General features: G+C 52.6%; 1 protein-coding gene across 3 annotated transcripts; it reads right to left on the minus strand.

Moving 5' to 3' along the window:
• Window positions 1-1,659: 1,659 nt before the first annotated feature.
• On the minus strand, window positions 1,660-9,051 carry AP2S1 (adaptor related protein complex 2 subunit sigma 1). Of its 3 annotated transcripts, XM_044435554.1 has the most exons (6): window positions 8,923-9,051; window positions 5,462-6,632; window positions 4,524-4,673; window positions 3,918-4,031; window positions 3,239-3,298; window positions 1,660-2,279 (listed from the first exon to the last, which is right to left on the minus strand). In XM_044435554.1, exons 2-6 carry the CDS (start codon window positions 5,528-5,530, stop codon window positions 2,178-2,180), a joined length of 495 nt encoding a protein of 164 aa, XP_044291489.1. In that variant the 5' UTR covers window positions 5,531-6,632; window positions 8,923-9,051; the 3' UTR covers window positions 1,660-2,177. The 3 variants fall into 3 exon arrangements, with proteins under 3 accessions (XP_044291489.1, XP_044291490.1, XP_044291488.1); XM_044435555.1 differs by lacking the exon at window positions 5,462-6,632 and having other exon boundaries at window positions 8,923-9,046; XM_044435553.1 differs by lacking the exons at window positions 5,462-6,632; window positions 8,923-9,051 and adding an exon at window positions 5,233-5,454.
• Between the last annotated feature and the right edge of the window lie 6,005 nt (window positions 9,052-15,056).

Below are 15,056 nucleotides of genomic sequence, written 5' to 3' on the forward strand. Positions count from 1 at the left end.
GCATGTGCAGTGAGGTACCCCCAATCCCTCACCTCCTCCCTACTCATTCACCATCAGCACTGGCTGCAAGCAATGTTCACGGGAATTTTAGGACTCCTGTTACTGATGCCCCAACATGCAGCACAGTGGCTAGCTGCTGTCCCCGCTTGTCCACCTGTATGTCACTGCAAGGTGCACTGCTCAAGCTCACGCTTGCTTGGGTGGCCGTGGGAAGATTGCCCTTCCCATCTCTACTCACCTGGGTTGCTGATGGTTTTCAAGGTTGCAGTGGGATGATGGGAGTCACAGCCCAACGCCTCTGGAGGGCACCAGGTTGGGCAAGGCTGCTCTGGAGCTTTAAGGACCTGGAGAACACAACCCACTGCAGCCCTCGCATTGCTGGCTGCCTCTGCTGAAACAGGATGCAAGCGGAGGTTTGGAAGTGGCGCTTACCCCCTGGTGGCCAGCCGCAAGAAGTGCTCACCCACTTAACAACTTTGCCTAAGTCACCAGGGTCCAAAGACAACTGGCTCACGGCCAGGTGGGCTCAGGGCAGCTGCTTTTCAGGCTTGGCACGGGCCTCAGTTCATGCCAGCAGCACGCTGATAACATAAAAAGCAAATAAGGATGCAATTTAGAAGGCATTCTCTCTTTCAGAAGCAATTAGGGCCAATCTACTGCCTTGTGGGCCTCCTGTTTAAACAGTAAAAAGCCAAGTCACCCTGACCTTGAAAAGGTTCTAAGGTTGCATGCACAGTGAGCAGAGATGTAACCAAACCCTTCCAGCATAGGGCACATGATAGAGATTTCTTCTTCTCTTGCACACAGGTGAGGTAACCCTGGAACACATGTGAACACGCACACAATTCTGCAACAAGCCCAAGAAAGGCAATGAGCCCAAGAAAGGCATGCTACCAAATCCTCTGGAGTTGTCAAGGAGAAGTAGGAGGTGCAGCACATGGGGTGGGACAGACAAGGGAGGATTCCATTTTGAGCAATAAAAATGGCTTTGTTTCAAAAAAAAAAAAAGCACAGCCATACACACTTGGTCCTGGAGAAAGAACCATCCAAAATGCTATTTTGCCAGGCTGCCCAAGCCAGTAAGTGGAGCATGCAGAAATCCCCAGCTTCAAACTGCAGTGATATCTCCAAGTAGGCCTTTTGTCTAACAGCTTCCTCAACACTTTTCATTAACTATGCTCTTGACTTCTTGAGCTTTGTGCTACCTTCCCTAACTTATACTATACAATCTAGCAGAGCTTCTGGCTTTGTTTCAAAGAAGCTGCGGCTTCCTGGGAACCTCCCATTTAAATATAAGCTACATTTGATTTCACAGCAGCCACCATTTCACTTGGTTCAACGCTCAGCGATTGTGCCAGCATTTCGGATTCTGTTAAAGGTTGCTTCCGCTCTGGTCGGTTTGCTGACCAGCTGCTCTAGGAGAGTTTAAACACATGCAAGAGCGAGCCAGAGGCCAGTGCCCACAGTCAATTCAAAGCACGCCACAAAGATCGAACCACCGAGATCCGGACTCAGATTCCATTCAGTCTCTGACAACTCCCCACCGAGCCTGTTATCGTATGGCTGTGTGTCGGGTGCCGAGCGCTGCCTGAGCCATCCTGCCCTGCGCAGGACCCCAAGAATGCCTCCCTTGTGGACAAATATGAGACGCTCTGAGCATTGTTTTAAGTAGTTCACGGATGCTTTATTTCCACACATCACTTTACTGGCAGTACGACCCATCGCTCATCACTCGCCACACATACACAGTTATGGTCCCTTTTCTACTGCAGACGCGGCACAACACAATTACATGAATGGGTGGGGGCAGCAGACCGGGGGCTGGAGGTGTGGATGGAGGGTGCACTGGAGGGTGGCAAAAGGGAGATGATGGGAGCTCTCTGCGCTTTTATTCCCCCCACCCCTTTTCAGAAAAGCAGCCCAGCCCCCACCTGGGAGTTCTCCGCCCTCCCCCTCTTTCTTCCATGCAGGGAAAAGGAGGACTAGAAATCCAAAACAGATGCCGAATTCAAGAGTCTTCCTCCCCACCAGCCTCCAACTAAGGGTTAAGTGGCAAGATTTGCTCTGAGCAAGTCATTGATTCAGGGAACTGGCTGAAGAGAGATGAGCCCGGAAGAGTAGTGGCAGGATCCCGCAAGGAGAGCTTTGACACAGCCTCCCAGCTCTTCCCCGGTGTCTCATTCCAAGGACTGCAACATGAGGAGCTGCTTCAAGACCTTCGTCTGGCTGGTCTCACGGATCTCGCCGGCTAGGAACATCTCATCCACTACAGTGTAAACCTGCAGGGAGAACATGATCGTCTTCTGAGAAATGACCGCTCTGCACAGCCACCAGAGTGCTCTTCCTTTACACTGTCTTGCTGAGGGTGCAAGGCAGCTCCAGCATCTGGCAGGCCAGGCCTAGAAGGAGAAAAGCCTCGACGTGGCCTCCCCCTGCAAGGGTCCTGGCACTGCCTGGCTTGTTCTCCAGCTCTACCCGGCCCAGACTGGCTCCAGCCCAGCCTGGAGAGGCCTCTCATCACGCATCCTGTGGCCCAGTGAGGTCTCATCAGTCTGCCACTTTCCTCTTTCCCACTCGCCTTGACATACGCACCACACCCCGTGTGCTGATCCCGACCCTCCACTGCTGGAGTGGCTCTGCTCCTGCACGCTTATGTGGCACATAAGAAGAGCTGTGCTGGATCAGACCGAGGGTGTATCTAACCAGCATCCTGTGCACACAGTAGCCAACTGGCTGTCCCCGTGGGAAGCCCAAAAGCAGGCGAGGGGTATGGCAGCACCCATCCGCCTGGGCTCTCCAGCCAGAGGTTTGCAGAGACATTCTGCATCCAGTATAAGAAAGAGAACAAAATCATGCACTAGGATCGGGGAGGCTTTTCCTCCAGAAGTTGCCCGACTCTCTTTTAGTGTAGCCATCACTGCATCCCATGGCAGCCAGCATAACCTGGGGCTGTGTGAGCTGCTTTCTAACAGTCCCGAATCTCCCACCACCAGTGGAATGCCACACTTGTGGCCTCACAATTCCCTGCCTCCACCTCTGCTTTTCTCGGGTGCCACTGAATGAAATGCACTGCCCTCTGCAAAGGGCTGCCTTAGATGGCTGCCCAGCGCCCCCTTGTGGCAGGGCCAGCACTGACAGGACATCCAGCCTATTCTTTGCAGGTGCTGTGCCCTGGCCACGCCCCAAGAACCAGCACCTTCCAAATTCCCGAATGGGAAAGCCGCAGGCAAGGACCCACCTTGTAGAAGTTGAACACGAGGTCAAGCTCACAGACGTTGTGGAAATACTCATTCAATACCTGGGTAAAGAGGAGAAAGTCTGCTTTGCACGTGGGACAGCTGCTGTGGGCAAGCAGGGGTGCCATTGCCAAGAGCTCCTCCACATGCCTCACTGTGCGGATACAGCGTTCAGAGGTGGGCCAGTCTTACCTTCGATCCCTGACACCTCCAGAGAGGAAGGGGCTGGGGCAGGGAAAGGGAAAGGAATTTTTGGAAGCCTGCATCCTGTGGGGGCACATTCAGAATATGTGATGGCTGCATGCACTGTAGCCCCACCCCCAAAGCCCCATCAGTGCTAAACAGCAGGCAGGCGCAGCAAAAACCTCTTCTCCATACAAATGGGACCTTTCTTGCAAGGGGATTTCTGGAGGCACCCACAGGGTGTGGGAAAGAGGAGGAATACCTCTGGACCAACGGTAAGCATCTGGGGGAAATGCTACCTTCAGCTGTGTTTTTCAAAATCTGAAGTACTGAGAAATGTACAGGAGTGATTGATTATGCAGTAACCACACAGGGTCCAAAACGCATCAACTTGTGGTCATGCGCTGAGCGAGGGCCTTGCTGCCCCTTCCAACACCAGCCTCCTACGATCTATGCTCTGTGCAGGAACTTGTTCAGCCCAATGCTGCTAATACTCACCTCCACAAAGTTGTGAATGGCTTCTAGGTAAGCCAGGTTGTTGTCGTTCACATCCACGCAGATACAGAAATAGAGCCCTGCGTAGCGCCTGTAGATGATCTTGAAGTTTCGGAACTGAAAGGAAAGGGGTGGCAGTGAGCCACTGCAGCGGAGACAGCCCTGGAGGGCAGGGCAGGGCAGAGCTGCACAGCACCTGCTCCACGCAGTGACCCAGCGGGAAGCCCACAAGCAGCCAGGGGTGCAAAATCCCCTTCTAGCTTGTGCCTCCAGCAACTGGGGCACGGAGTCACTGCCTCCGATAGTGGAGGGGCATTCAGCCATGCGGACTAGCAGCCCGTGATGGCCTCATCTTTCGTGATGCATCCTTTTCTTTTTGCAGTCAAGTTTTGATACTGGAGCTTTTATTGATGTTTTGTACTTGAAGCTGCCCCAAGAACCCTGTGGAGGAATACAAGCCCTGAGCACACACACAACAGGCATCCCACCACAGAGATGCATCAAGAAGATCTGCTGAAACTCGAGCCATCCAGCCAAGCCGCACGGCATCCAGCTCGGGGCCCTCTGAGATTTCCCCTGCGCAAGATCACATCCGCCACATGGCCTTACCTCAACAAAGTTGGTGTGCTTTGCATCCCTCACAGTGACCACTGCATGGACCTCCTCAATGAGCTTTTGCTTCTCGTCGTCATCAAACTGCATGTACCACTTGGCCAGGCGTGTTTTGCCAGCCCGGTTCTGGATCAGAATAAAGCGGATCTGTGGCAGGAAGAAGCAGACCAGTCAAAGGTGCCTGGGATTCAGGCTGCATTCCCCAGACTATTGATGCCCAAGGCACCTTTACCTGTATTGCAAACATTCTCGGAAGCACACCTTGCTCTTTGCTATAGTGAGTGTGAACAGGAGTAAAGGACACTTTTCCTCAGAGGCTGCCACCGAGTCGCTGTTTCAAGCACACTCCTTGGGTCAGGATACAAGCACAAGGTAGACCATTGCTTGGACTCGCAAAGGACCGTTTCCCTCAAAAGCCACGGAATCTACTGAGGCTTCTGCAATCATTTGCCCCCCACCCAGACCGACACAGCACATTTGGCCACCCTCAGCACTTGTGCCTGGAAAAGACACAGTTAGAGCAGGTGTTCACAGAGAGACATACCAGGTGCCCCTCCTCAAGGGACCCAGCTCACTGGTGCATTTATGTTTTCCCTTCACAACACACTTGTGTCCTAGAAGCACCATGGGAATGACAAGCATCTGACCTGAGTCAGACCGCTGTAGTAAGTCTAGCCTAGTGGGGTTTACTCCTAAGTAAACTCACATAGGGTTGCCACCTTACAAATGTGAACAATTCAGATGGAAAATTCACAGGGGTTCCAACTCCATTTCCTAATGTGGGGAAGGTTTGCTTCAGGAACTCCGAGTGCCTGCCTTTTTCCGGCGTTTTGTTTTTGTGCCCCTTGTCCATGATCTAGCTTCAGCTTCCTTCCTTCCACTTCGCTTGCCGCGCTTTGCACATACTGTACGACAGGGACACCCCCAAGCCTTGCCTGAAGAACAGAGCTGTCCTTTCTTGTCAGCCTCCGTGCTGAACTCCTCTTCCTTCTTGGTGTGTTCATGAGATAGGAGAGTGACCCAGCCCAGCAAAATCAGCAGAGACAAACAGCAGATGGCTTACTATCCACTCCAACATTACATGAAGATGAGTCTTCCTTGCCTGCCTCCAAGTGTGAATGGTAATCAAACTTAATCTTAAGGCACTTCTTTTTGGATTAATCAGGAAACACGTCCATGTAATTTTCCTGTTGCAGAAACTAAACAGTGACAGCTGTCCAAAAAGCTAGGTGAAGTACAAGGCAAAGGGCACCCCAACGCACATGACCACGGACACGCAGCCTTGATATGGGGCTTGGAGTGCGTTTACGTCTGATCTACTGGGGCCCTGAGCAAGCCACAGTGCAACATGGAAGGGGCAGGGAGTGTGAGTCCGATGCCACACAGAGGCACAAACCACGGGCAGCCTCTTCAGAGAGCCCTCCTCTCCCTGCTGCAGCCCCTTTCAACACCAGTCGGCCACCCATGCTCTGTACAAACAGTTCAGCAATCAGAACTTTGCCTCCCAGAGACAAAGGCCTACGATAGCCTCCCTCCAATCCAGTGCCTTCCAGATGTACTGGACCACAACTCCCATGATTCCCAGCCAGCATCACCAGCATATCTGAAGGGCACCAGGTTGGGGAAAGCTGCCCTACAAGGTAGGTGAGCCACCTATTAGCTCAAAACTTGGTGAAGAAGGTGGCTCTTGCCAGCTGCAGTCGCTTTTTTAAATATCCCAACACGGAAGGTGTCTTGACATTCGGAACCTGGCCCAGTTCACAAACACCTGCATGCCATGGAGAAGCAGGTGATCATTGCAAGCAGGGATTCAGGCCAAGATCTCAAGGCTGCAGTCCAAGCCTCCGGGGCTGAGCATCTTGCCTGCTCTTCCCAGGAGACTGTTTCCAAAGTTCATCCTTTGGTTCATCCTCGCTTCCTTTAGATTTGAAACAGGTCACATCCGGAGCTCTGCTTGAGGGGGGGCTCTTCAAACAGCCCCAGCCACCCAGACATTGCTGGACTGCAACTCCGAGGCCAATGGTGAGAGATTAAAGAGTGTGCATCTGGAGGGCAGCACATCCTTCCCCTTGCCCCACAGCATATTCAGAAGGGTGCTTTCTACTTCTTGGGAATGCAGGAGACAAAAGCAGAAACACTTGTGAAAAATGCTGACCATGAAGATAGCAAGGAAGCAGTAATTCCTCAACAGTGATAATGGGTTGAGTTATTACACAAAAGAGACTGGTTGCCTGCATTTCTTTGCATGCAACAAATACAAACAAGAGGACAGATAATACTTCCAGATTTCTGATGTGCTTGTGTAATGGATCTGCACTTCCACAGAAAAGCCACAAGGGAAATGTGTTGCACAACTACCCCCACTTCGCCCAACAGATGTTAAATACATCCTTCCTTTTAGATTTTTTTTTCTTTACCAAGAATTTATTTGGGAAGTAATGCCACAGATCTAAAGACATACAGACATATTACCCCACTTTCTCTGGACTCGCCAGGAATAGATATTTTATGAGTTTAGAGCAGAGCATAACCCAAATAATGTTTAGGACTCTGATTCTTCTGCCTACCATTAAGATTTACTCCAAATTTGAAAAAAGCCCATAGGAAAAAAATCTAGTCTCCCAGCCTACCACAAATCACGGTCACAGTTCCTTCCACAAGATCTCACATTAACATGCTTGAAGAGGAGACAATTCCAGGTGACTCAAGTAAATAAGGCAATTCAAATGGGAAAACTGTTGCCAACTCCAAAAACATGTTTTGCAAAGTCCTCATAAGAGAGTTTAATGAAGCCCTTTTTACTGGGATATAAACAATCCTACAAGAGAAATCCTACAATGTTTTACCGATTAACCAGAAACACTTTTGTTTCAGCAGGTCGGAGAGTTTTTGTCACTTAAACTGGGAGCAGTTCAAAAAGTTTATTTTTAAACATAAGTGGCAAACTTTTTTTCCAAAGAGGCACAGGGTATATTCACACACATCTTGTTCATACCTTCCTGGCTCCTCTCACTAGCTGCCAAGCGAACTAAAAACAATAGGCTTGGCCACAGCACCCAAACTCAAAATTCCAGTTTTGAGTTCCTAAGTTCACAAACTAGGGTTGCTCTGGATTATTTGTGTGCAGCAAACCAGGTGTAGACATCAAGGACACCTCTTTCTAGTTAGTTTAGCTGGTAGTAGGCAGAGCTAAGGCGGTATGGATGGTGAGATGTGCTACGGGGTGCCAGCGCTTGCTTTGCCCCCAGTAAGGCAGGCTTTTCCAGAATCCTGGCTTACCCTTCTGCCCTCCTCCCAGAGGGGAGGGCATGCCTGCAGCTTTCACTTGCAAAAACAACCGAGCTTCACAGTTCTAGGCTCCCAGCAACCGCCCCTCTGCGACCACAGAAGGCTGCCTGCCCTTCCCCTCTGTTAAACAGGCCTCAGCTGCTCTATCTGTGGCATTTTCTCTTTGGTGGATCCCACCCCACAGCCTCACTCCTAACGGCATAGCGTGACAGTGCACAGGCATCCACCTGCACATCGAGAATCGCTTTCCACAAACGGGCTTTTCTGCAGCCTCTCCTGCTTGGTAGTAACTCTGCTATCCCCCCCCCCCGCCCTAAAACTCGGGGCCCTGGCCTCTGTTTGCAGGAGGGGGATCTCCACAAAAGCACAGTACAGGTCGGTCCAAAGAGGCCCAGGCACGAAGCGCTCTGCTCAGCTCTCACATCTGCAGGCCGCTGATGTTCGCTCTGGGTCTGAATCACAGGCCTCGCACCACCAACCTACCTTACCGGACTGTTGTAAGGCAGTATTTTCCATCAAATGCATTGCCCTACAAGTCCCCCTTTGGTCTGGGGATACTAGGAGCTGCAATCCAACACAGCCTGACGACACCAAGTAGGAAAACGCGGCAGCTAGGCTGAACACAGGGAGGCGAGGTGAGAATAGGTGTGCCCCCCGCCCCCCGGGACATTCTAGACCTGCAAGTCCTAGTCTCCCTCACAGCTGGGCAGGCCTGATGGGAGTTGAAGTCCGGCAGTATCACACCTCCCCCGCCCCCCGCCCATTGCACTAAAACGTTCTCCCCGATCTGGCCTCTTTCAGGCGTCTTGAAAAACTCCCATCAGCCCCTACCAGCACGGTCAGTGACAGGGGATGATGGAGGTTGTAGTCCCACGCATGGAAAGGGCGCCAAGTTAGCGAAGGCTACGCGAAAGCTTGAATCGCCCGTTAGGGCTTGCTCCCAGCTCCCCACCAGGGATCTCCATTCCCACAGCCAGGTCCCCTTCCTTCGTCCCACCCATTCAATTTGGGAACCCGACCGCTGCCTCCCCGTACCGTCACGGAGGCTGCCCTGTCAGAGTGAGGCCCATAAAGACCCCGACACGATTCCTCCCCCACCCCTTCTTACCATGGTGGTCGCTGCCCCGAATTCCTCCTTCCAAACACAGCTAAGGGGTAGCGGGCTCAGCTCCCCACCCCTTACTCTCCTTTCCTGCCAGATATCCGGCGAGCCCCTGAGCAAGCCGGGAATTGTAGTCTAAGAAAGGGAGGGGAGTAACTAGATGCGTTCTACCTCCACGACCCGACATGCAACGGGATAGCCGCGGGGCGTGCCGGGCTTTGTCGTTTCCTAGGGGAACGGGAGGCATATTGTTAGAATGAAGCCGGCTAACTCGGTGCCCGCAGCTTCCAGCAGGGGGAGCACGAGCTACGTGGCGCTCGCCCGAGCCGGGGAATCGCCTGGGAGGACGAAGCCGAGCGTCTCGCACGTCAGCGGCTGAGGGCCTTACTTTAGATCCGCGCTTGGCAAGGCCTAGTAGGCCCTGGATGGACACCTCCGTCACAACGGAAGGAGGAGCCCTCGCCTCAGCGTTAGGGAAACGGAGCCTGGGAACTGGGACAGCGGAGGGAGGAAGACAAGTTCAATATAGGAGCATGCTAATTAGCGTAAGATCATTAAAACGAGGTATTAGTCATTATATAAATATCAGTAAAGGAACACGATATGCTATCATTCCTAACCTGATTACACAGTTATTGCCAAGAACAGCAGCAACAAACATTTCAGGCCACCTTTCCATACAAGCCCCCACGAGGGCTTTAACAAAACCCAAAGAAATAAAATAACAGTCCAAATTTGGACAGCACATCTGGAGGGCAACAGGTTGAGGAAAACAGCTTTATGTGGATTGTGCACTATAATTATCGCATGGCAGGTGAATATTTTGTTGGTTTGGTTTTATATGTGTAAACACGCAATCCTGCCCAAGTTTTTACAGGACAGAAGGCCCAGGCAGGCAGGCAGGATGCACCCATCTTCCCATGCACCCCTCCCCAACCTCAGATCTTCCAGAGGAGTTGGACTACTATTCCCACCATCCCCCCAGGATGGCTGGGGATGGAAACGCTGTAATCCAATGCATCTGGGTGCTTGGAAAGGATTTCTAATTCCCAGCTTCACTCCGCTTCCCCCAAAATGTAGGCTTCTGGAATGAGGAAACACGTGTGGAAAACCAGGAGTGGATGACGGGATGTGGGAGACGGTGAGCTCAATCCTGAAAACGGATCTCAAGGGCTGCACAGACCTTTCCCCTTTCCGTACTTGCCCATTCCCAGCCCCCAGCCTCCCTCTCGCTCACCGTACAGCCTCTTTGTCCGGAAGGAAAGCTACGCAGCAGCCCTGAAGGAAAGCTACGGGAGCCATTTCGCGGTGGTGCCCACAAGACCTTTCCCAATTCCCAAAGTGCCCATGGGTCCAGAAGGTGGGAGGCTCCTGTGCCAGATGCTCTGGCATACGGTTCCCATCATTCCTCACTGCTGAGGACGGCCGAAGGCCAATATCTGAGCAGTGGCCGCCTCCCTCTCCTAAGCGCATGGCTACCTCACCCCCAAGCCACTGCTTTGCACTGTATTTCAGTTAGTCTGGGAAAAACAAGCCAAGCCAAAGGAGGTCAACCCCAAATGCCCGAAAGAAGGTGCTCAGTTATGCATTGGCAAGAAAGAAATAGAAAGCTAAACGTCCGCATAAGTTTCCTCTATTCCTCATTTTTTTTAGTTTATAATGTTCAATTTTAGTTGTTTTAATAATTGTAGTTTTAATACTGTATTTCAGAATCTTATATTATGTAAACCGTCCTGAGTGCCTCTGTGGAAGGACGGGATATAAATGCTTGTACTAAATAATAAGTAATAAATAAAATGTCCAACTCTGAATTTACATGTATAGTTTAAAATTTCAAAATAATGACAGTAACATGGGGCACAATCCTGTGCATGCCTAACGAGAAAAAATCCCAGCATGCTGGCTGGGAATGCTGGGAACTGTAGGACTTTTCCCTGTCTACACATGCATAGGATTGCACCCTTAAATAGCAATGCCGTGCAGCCCATCACTGCGTGGACAGCCGTGACCGGGGGATCTGCAGACCAAATGCTGACTATGGAAGGGTGATTCAAGGCCCATGCAGATTCCACCCCCTCCTTAGGGTGCGCCATCCTTGAACTGGCCTTGGACTGGACAAGCCTTCCAAGAGACGACACCTTCTCACAAAAAGAAGCGCATCCTCAGTGAAGGAGGAGACACGGCCACCCTGGCTTGATGTCCACCCACCCCTGCAACGCAGCACCGTGGCTGAGATGAGCGAGGGAAGAAGCGGGTCCCTGAGGAGGGTGGAAGAAATGGCTTCGGCGTCGATCGCCAGCCTGTCACCCTGCAGCCGGGAAGCCTGGTGTTGACTCCCGCAGCGAGTCAAAAGCTGCTAATTGTTGGTTCTATTTTTGGAGTGTCCCGGCGCGGGGCTGGCATTCAGCACGGAGGTGTCTCGGATAAGCGTCTGCTTCCCCGCATCAGCTGACAGCTGCCTCCCTCTCTCTCTCGTTTCGGTTGTTTGTTCACCAAAGCTGGAAGGAAGGACTTCTGTAAAACAGATGCTGCTCAGTCTGAGGCACTGTTCACCTTTCAGGTGTGGCCCTGGGCACCGGCAAGCCCCTCGGTTTGGGGGCAGGGCAGGCACCCACGGCAGGTGCTATCGTTTCAGCCCTTGAGTTGCTGGGATCACGTGTTGGAGGCTCTGGGAAACGCCAGGCACCGATGGGCCCTGGCAGTCTTCCAGCAGCGTTATGAGCCATTCAGTGCTGCAGAGGGGCTGTGGCTCTCCGGGGGCGCATGCTCTGCGTGTGGCAGGTCCGGGCACTGCCTCTTCCCGTCGTGTGAAGGCAGATCATCATGCCAGGGAAGGCCGATGGCCGAAGCCAAATGGAAGACCAAGCAGGAGATGGAACATGATGGCACAGCTTTCAGAATTCAAGGGCCGTCGGGCTACTTGGGAAAAGGATCGAGCTGGGAGGACAGAACCGCCTTTGCCAGGACACTCCAAGCACAGACTTTGTGTCACTCCAACCCCCCCGCTCCCCATCATGCACTTTCCAAGCTGCAGCCTCTTCTTTCCATTCACAGATGGAGCAAGACAGAGGCCACAATTAGCAAATGCTCCAAGGAGGCACCGTGGTTTGGAGCCAGCAGCCCCCTTGTTTCAAGAAGAGATGGCCTGGGGGAAAGAGAAAAATTGACGGTTATTCTGTATAATTGTGTTATTTCTGTAACAGAACAGAAATGATGCCTCACGCCAACCCTGTGGAGGGGCACCCAGGGCCTGCCCCCCCCCGTTTTGCTCCCCTTCCCCCCTCTGGGATTCCAGGGTGCTGAATGGGTCCCATTTGGTCAGTTCTTTTGCTTGCTTAAGATCCTGGGCAAGGGTTCAGGCACAGGAAAGAGTTCAGATCTCACTGGCCAGGAGTCTGAATGGGAAATATTGACTTAAGTCCTTGCAGCAGGCAAAGGTCACTGGAAGCAAATGACTTAACAAATACGGACAACTGTCCTTCCACCACCAGCAGGACAGCCTCTCCTGGGATTGTGACCCGTTCCTTGTTCTTGCTTTGCAAGGATCTTCTTTGGGCACTCACTCGTTTGGATGGGTGTCTCCCCTGCTCATTCCCCCCCCCCCATACCAGATTTCAAAATGTCTGAGGTAACACTGCAAAACTAGCAGCGATGCAAACACCTCCAGCCTGCCTCCCTTCTCAGCCCAGTGGAGGAGACAAACCAGATTCATTCAGCTGCAGGGGACCTCACCAGAGAACCCTTTCCTGTTGCATCATCCCGTAAGATGATGGACTGATTCTTAGCCCCACGGGGCCAAAGATGGGGATGCCGGTCATTGGTTCTGAATCTTGAGTAATAATTTCTATTCTTGCCTGTTTTTCTAGCATGTGTGTTGTTCAGCTGTTGGAAATAATACCAGAGCCCTCAAATCCAAACGAAAAAGCTCCAACTGGAAATCGTAACTCAAAATAAAAATGCATTTCCTGCCTGCCTAAATACTGTTGGGCACGTGGCTAATCGCATGTCCTTCAGGAGGGAACTCCGCAGCCGCGGTGCTGCCACAAACGCAATTGCCTGGCATTCTCACGACTGCGCTTCTTCTGGAGCTTGGGCACCCGCAGATCATCTCGTCTCATCGGCCGGTCCGCATGGGGAGAGGAGACCTTTCAGATACCTTTCCATTAGGGAAACCCTTTGCATGTTTAGGCAGAAAACGGTCCAGCGCTGGATTGTTTCCCCTATCTAAGCATGTGCAGGATTGTGCCCTTGGCTCCTTAGGGCTTTATAGCTGAGCACCACCCCTGGACCAACCTGGGCCCAGTGACATGAACTGGAAGCCAGCACAGGTTTGTGCCAGGTTGCCCAGAAGTGACCCGGAGGCTGCGCAGCGCCCCAGCCGTTGTCTCCGAGAGCTTTTCGGGAGCAGCTCCACACAGAGGGCATCGCAGCAAGGACATGGCCGGGCCGTGCTTCGGTGTGGTCACAACCACCTTTCCCGGGAAAAGCAGGGCGCGCTGAAGCTCTGTGGAAGCGTGGCCAGCCATGGCAGCCCCCTGCGCACCGGGGAGCACGGCGGGCCCTGGAGCACCACCAAGTCGGACGGCCTCCCCAGCATCCCGAAAGAACACTACGTTTCCGACTCGCCATCGCTTCCATTTCCTTATATGATCCACTTCTTCCCAGCATCTCTTCTCCTCGAGCCCGAGGTGGAGGTTCGGCTGAGAGGCAGTGACTGGGCCAAGCACCTGATGAGTCCCATGGCCGAAAGGGATCGGCACTCGGCTTCACGGAGTTCGACACTGGCCACCACACCATGCTGGCTTTTAAAGCCGGTGCTGCCATCGCCCATCAGAAGTTCCGACTGGAACCCCCCTTCTCTTTTTCAGAGCTCTTCTTCTCCCCAAATAGTGGGAAAACTTTTGCCACACCTAACATCCCAGAGGGAACTCCCCTGTGTGAGCAAGCAGTTTTTGGTCATCTAGGCGCAGGCCTTTTCCAGGGCCCGGCCCCGTAACTGACAGAGCAAAATGACTGTGTATTCTGCATTAGCATACCCGTTATCTATATTAAGAAACCACATCAATAGCTAGGATGCATTTGCCGTGCTCGTTGCGGCGGAAAGGGTTTGAGGCCCAGCTGTTTCAACAGAACGCTAGACGCTGTTAGGGCTCTGTCATGGTTTGGCGGGCCTCTGCCAGGTCGCTAACCAACCTTGGGTTTTAATTGCACGAGGAGGATCTCAGCAGACTGCAGAGCGAAGATTAAAGAAAGCAACACGATTTAAAACACACACACACACACACACACACACGCTCTTTCCAATTTTCCAAGATTTTGGTCTGAAAAGTCACAAACTGCGTGAACAAATGGGTCGTGTTGCTGTATGCCATGACGTCTCTGCCTCAGAGCGCCCCACGGATGGAAGACCTCCCCAAGACCCGCCTGGGGGCAGCCCTGCTCAGCTCTTCCGGCCTCGGCGGTGGGGCTTCCCGTATGCAATCCATCCATCGAAAATTGGAACAAATTGGAGTGGGGGAGAATAACGAGGAGGCAACAGGAGCAAGAATCTTTGGCGTTTTTTTGCTTTTATGTACAGGACAAAATGATGTAGTAACCTCACCCTTGCACGTTTGCTCAGTATTGCCCACTATATGCAACGAAGCTTGCTCACAAATAAATAAGCACCGTGGTCCTATGTCACAGTCCGGCACTGACCGAGGGCACAGACTGAGGGCCAACCTAGCCTACCTCACAGGGTTGTTGGGAGGAGTGGCGAAGGGTGGGATAGCCTATGTAAGTGGCCCTGATCTCCTCGGAGCAAGGGCGGAATAAAAAGCGAGCATCCTGCGGAGAACGGTAAACTTTGGATCAGAAACTCGTTTCTCTGGACGGACGCTCCGAGGAGAGGAGGGCCAGCCAGGGACCCCCCCCCCCCGGTCAGTTCCTTCGCAGCCTTTCCGTTTCCTCCCGTTTCTTCTACCCCGGTTCTTGGAGAGGGATCGGGTTCCCTCACGGTGGGCCCCGCTTTGGAGACAGGCCGCGAATTGCAGGCGTGATGCAGGAATACCGCTGATGCCCAGGAGGCTCCCGGCTTCCTGCATTTCTCGTTCTTTTACTTCCCCCCTCTAAGGACCCTGCAACAAAAACGGCGCAGCGCG

Source organism: Varanus komodoensis, unplaced genomic scaffold, assembly GCF_004798865.1.
Source record: "Varanus komodoensis strain SLA01 unplaced genomic scaffold, ASM479886v1 scaffold29_3, whole genome shotgun sequence".
NCBI lineage: Eukaryota > Metazoa > Chordata > Lepidosauria > Squamata > Varanidae > Varanus > Varanus komodoensis.

Bases quoted from the DNA above. Each gene is read 5' to 3' on its own strand.
- AP2S1 (XM_044435553.1), bottom strand. From the start codon at position 5,379: ATGGACAAGGGGCACAAAAACAAAACGCCGGAAAAAGGCAGGCACTCG. The intron at 4,032-4,523 runs GTAAGGCCATGT...CTTTCCTTTCAG, and splicing joins AGCACACCAACTTTGTTGAG to TTCCGAAACTTCAAGATCAT. The intron at 2,280-3,238 runs GTGGGTCCTTGC...TTCTCCCTGCAG, and splicing joins TCGTGTTCAACTTCTACAAG to GTTTACACTGTAGTGGATGA.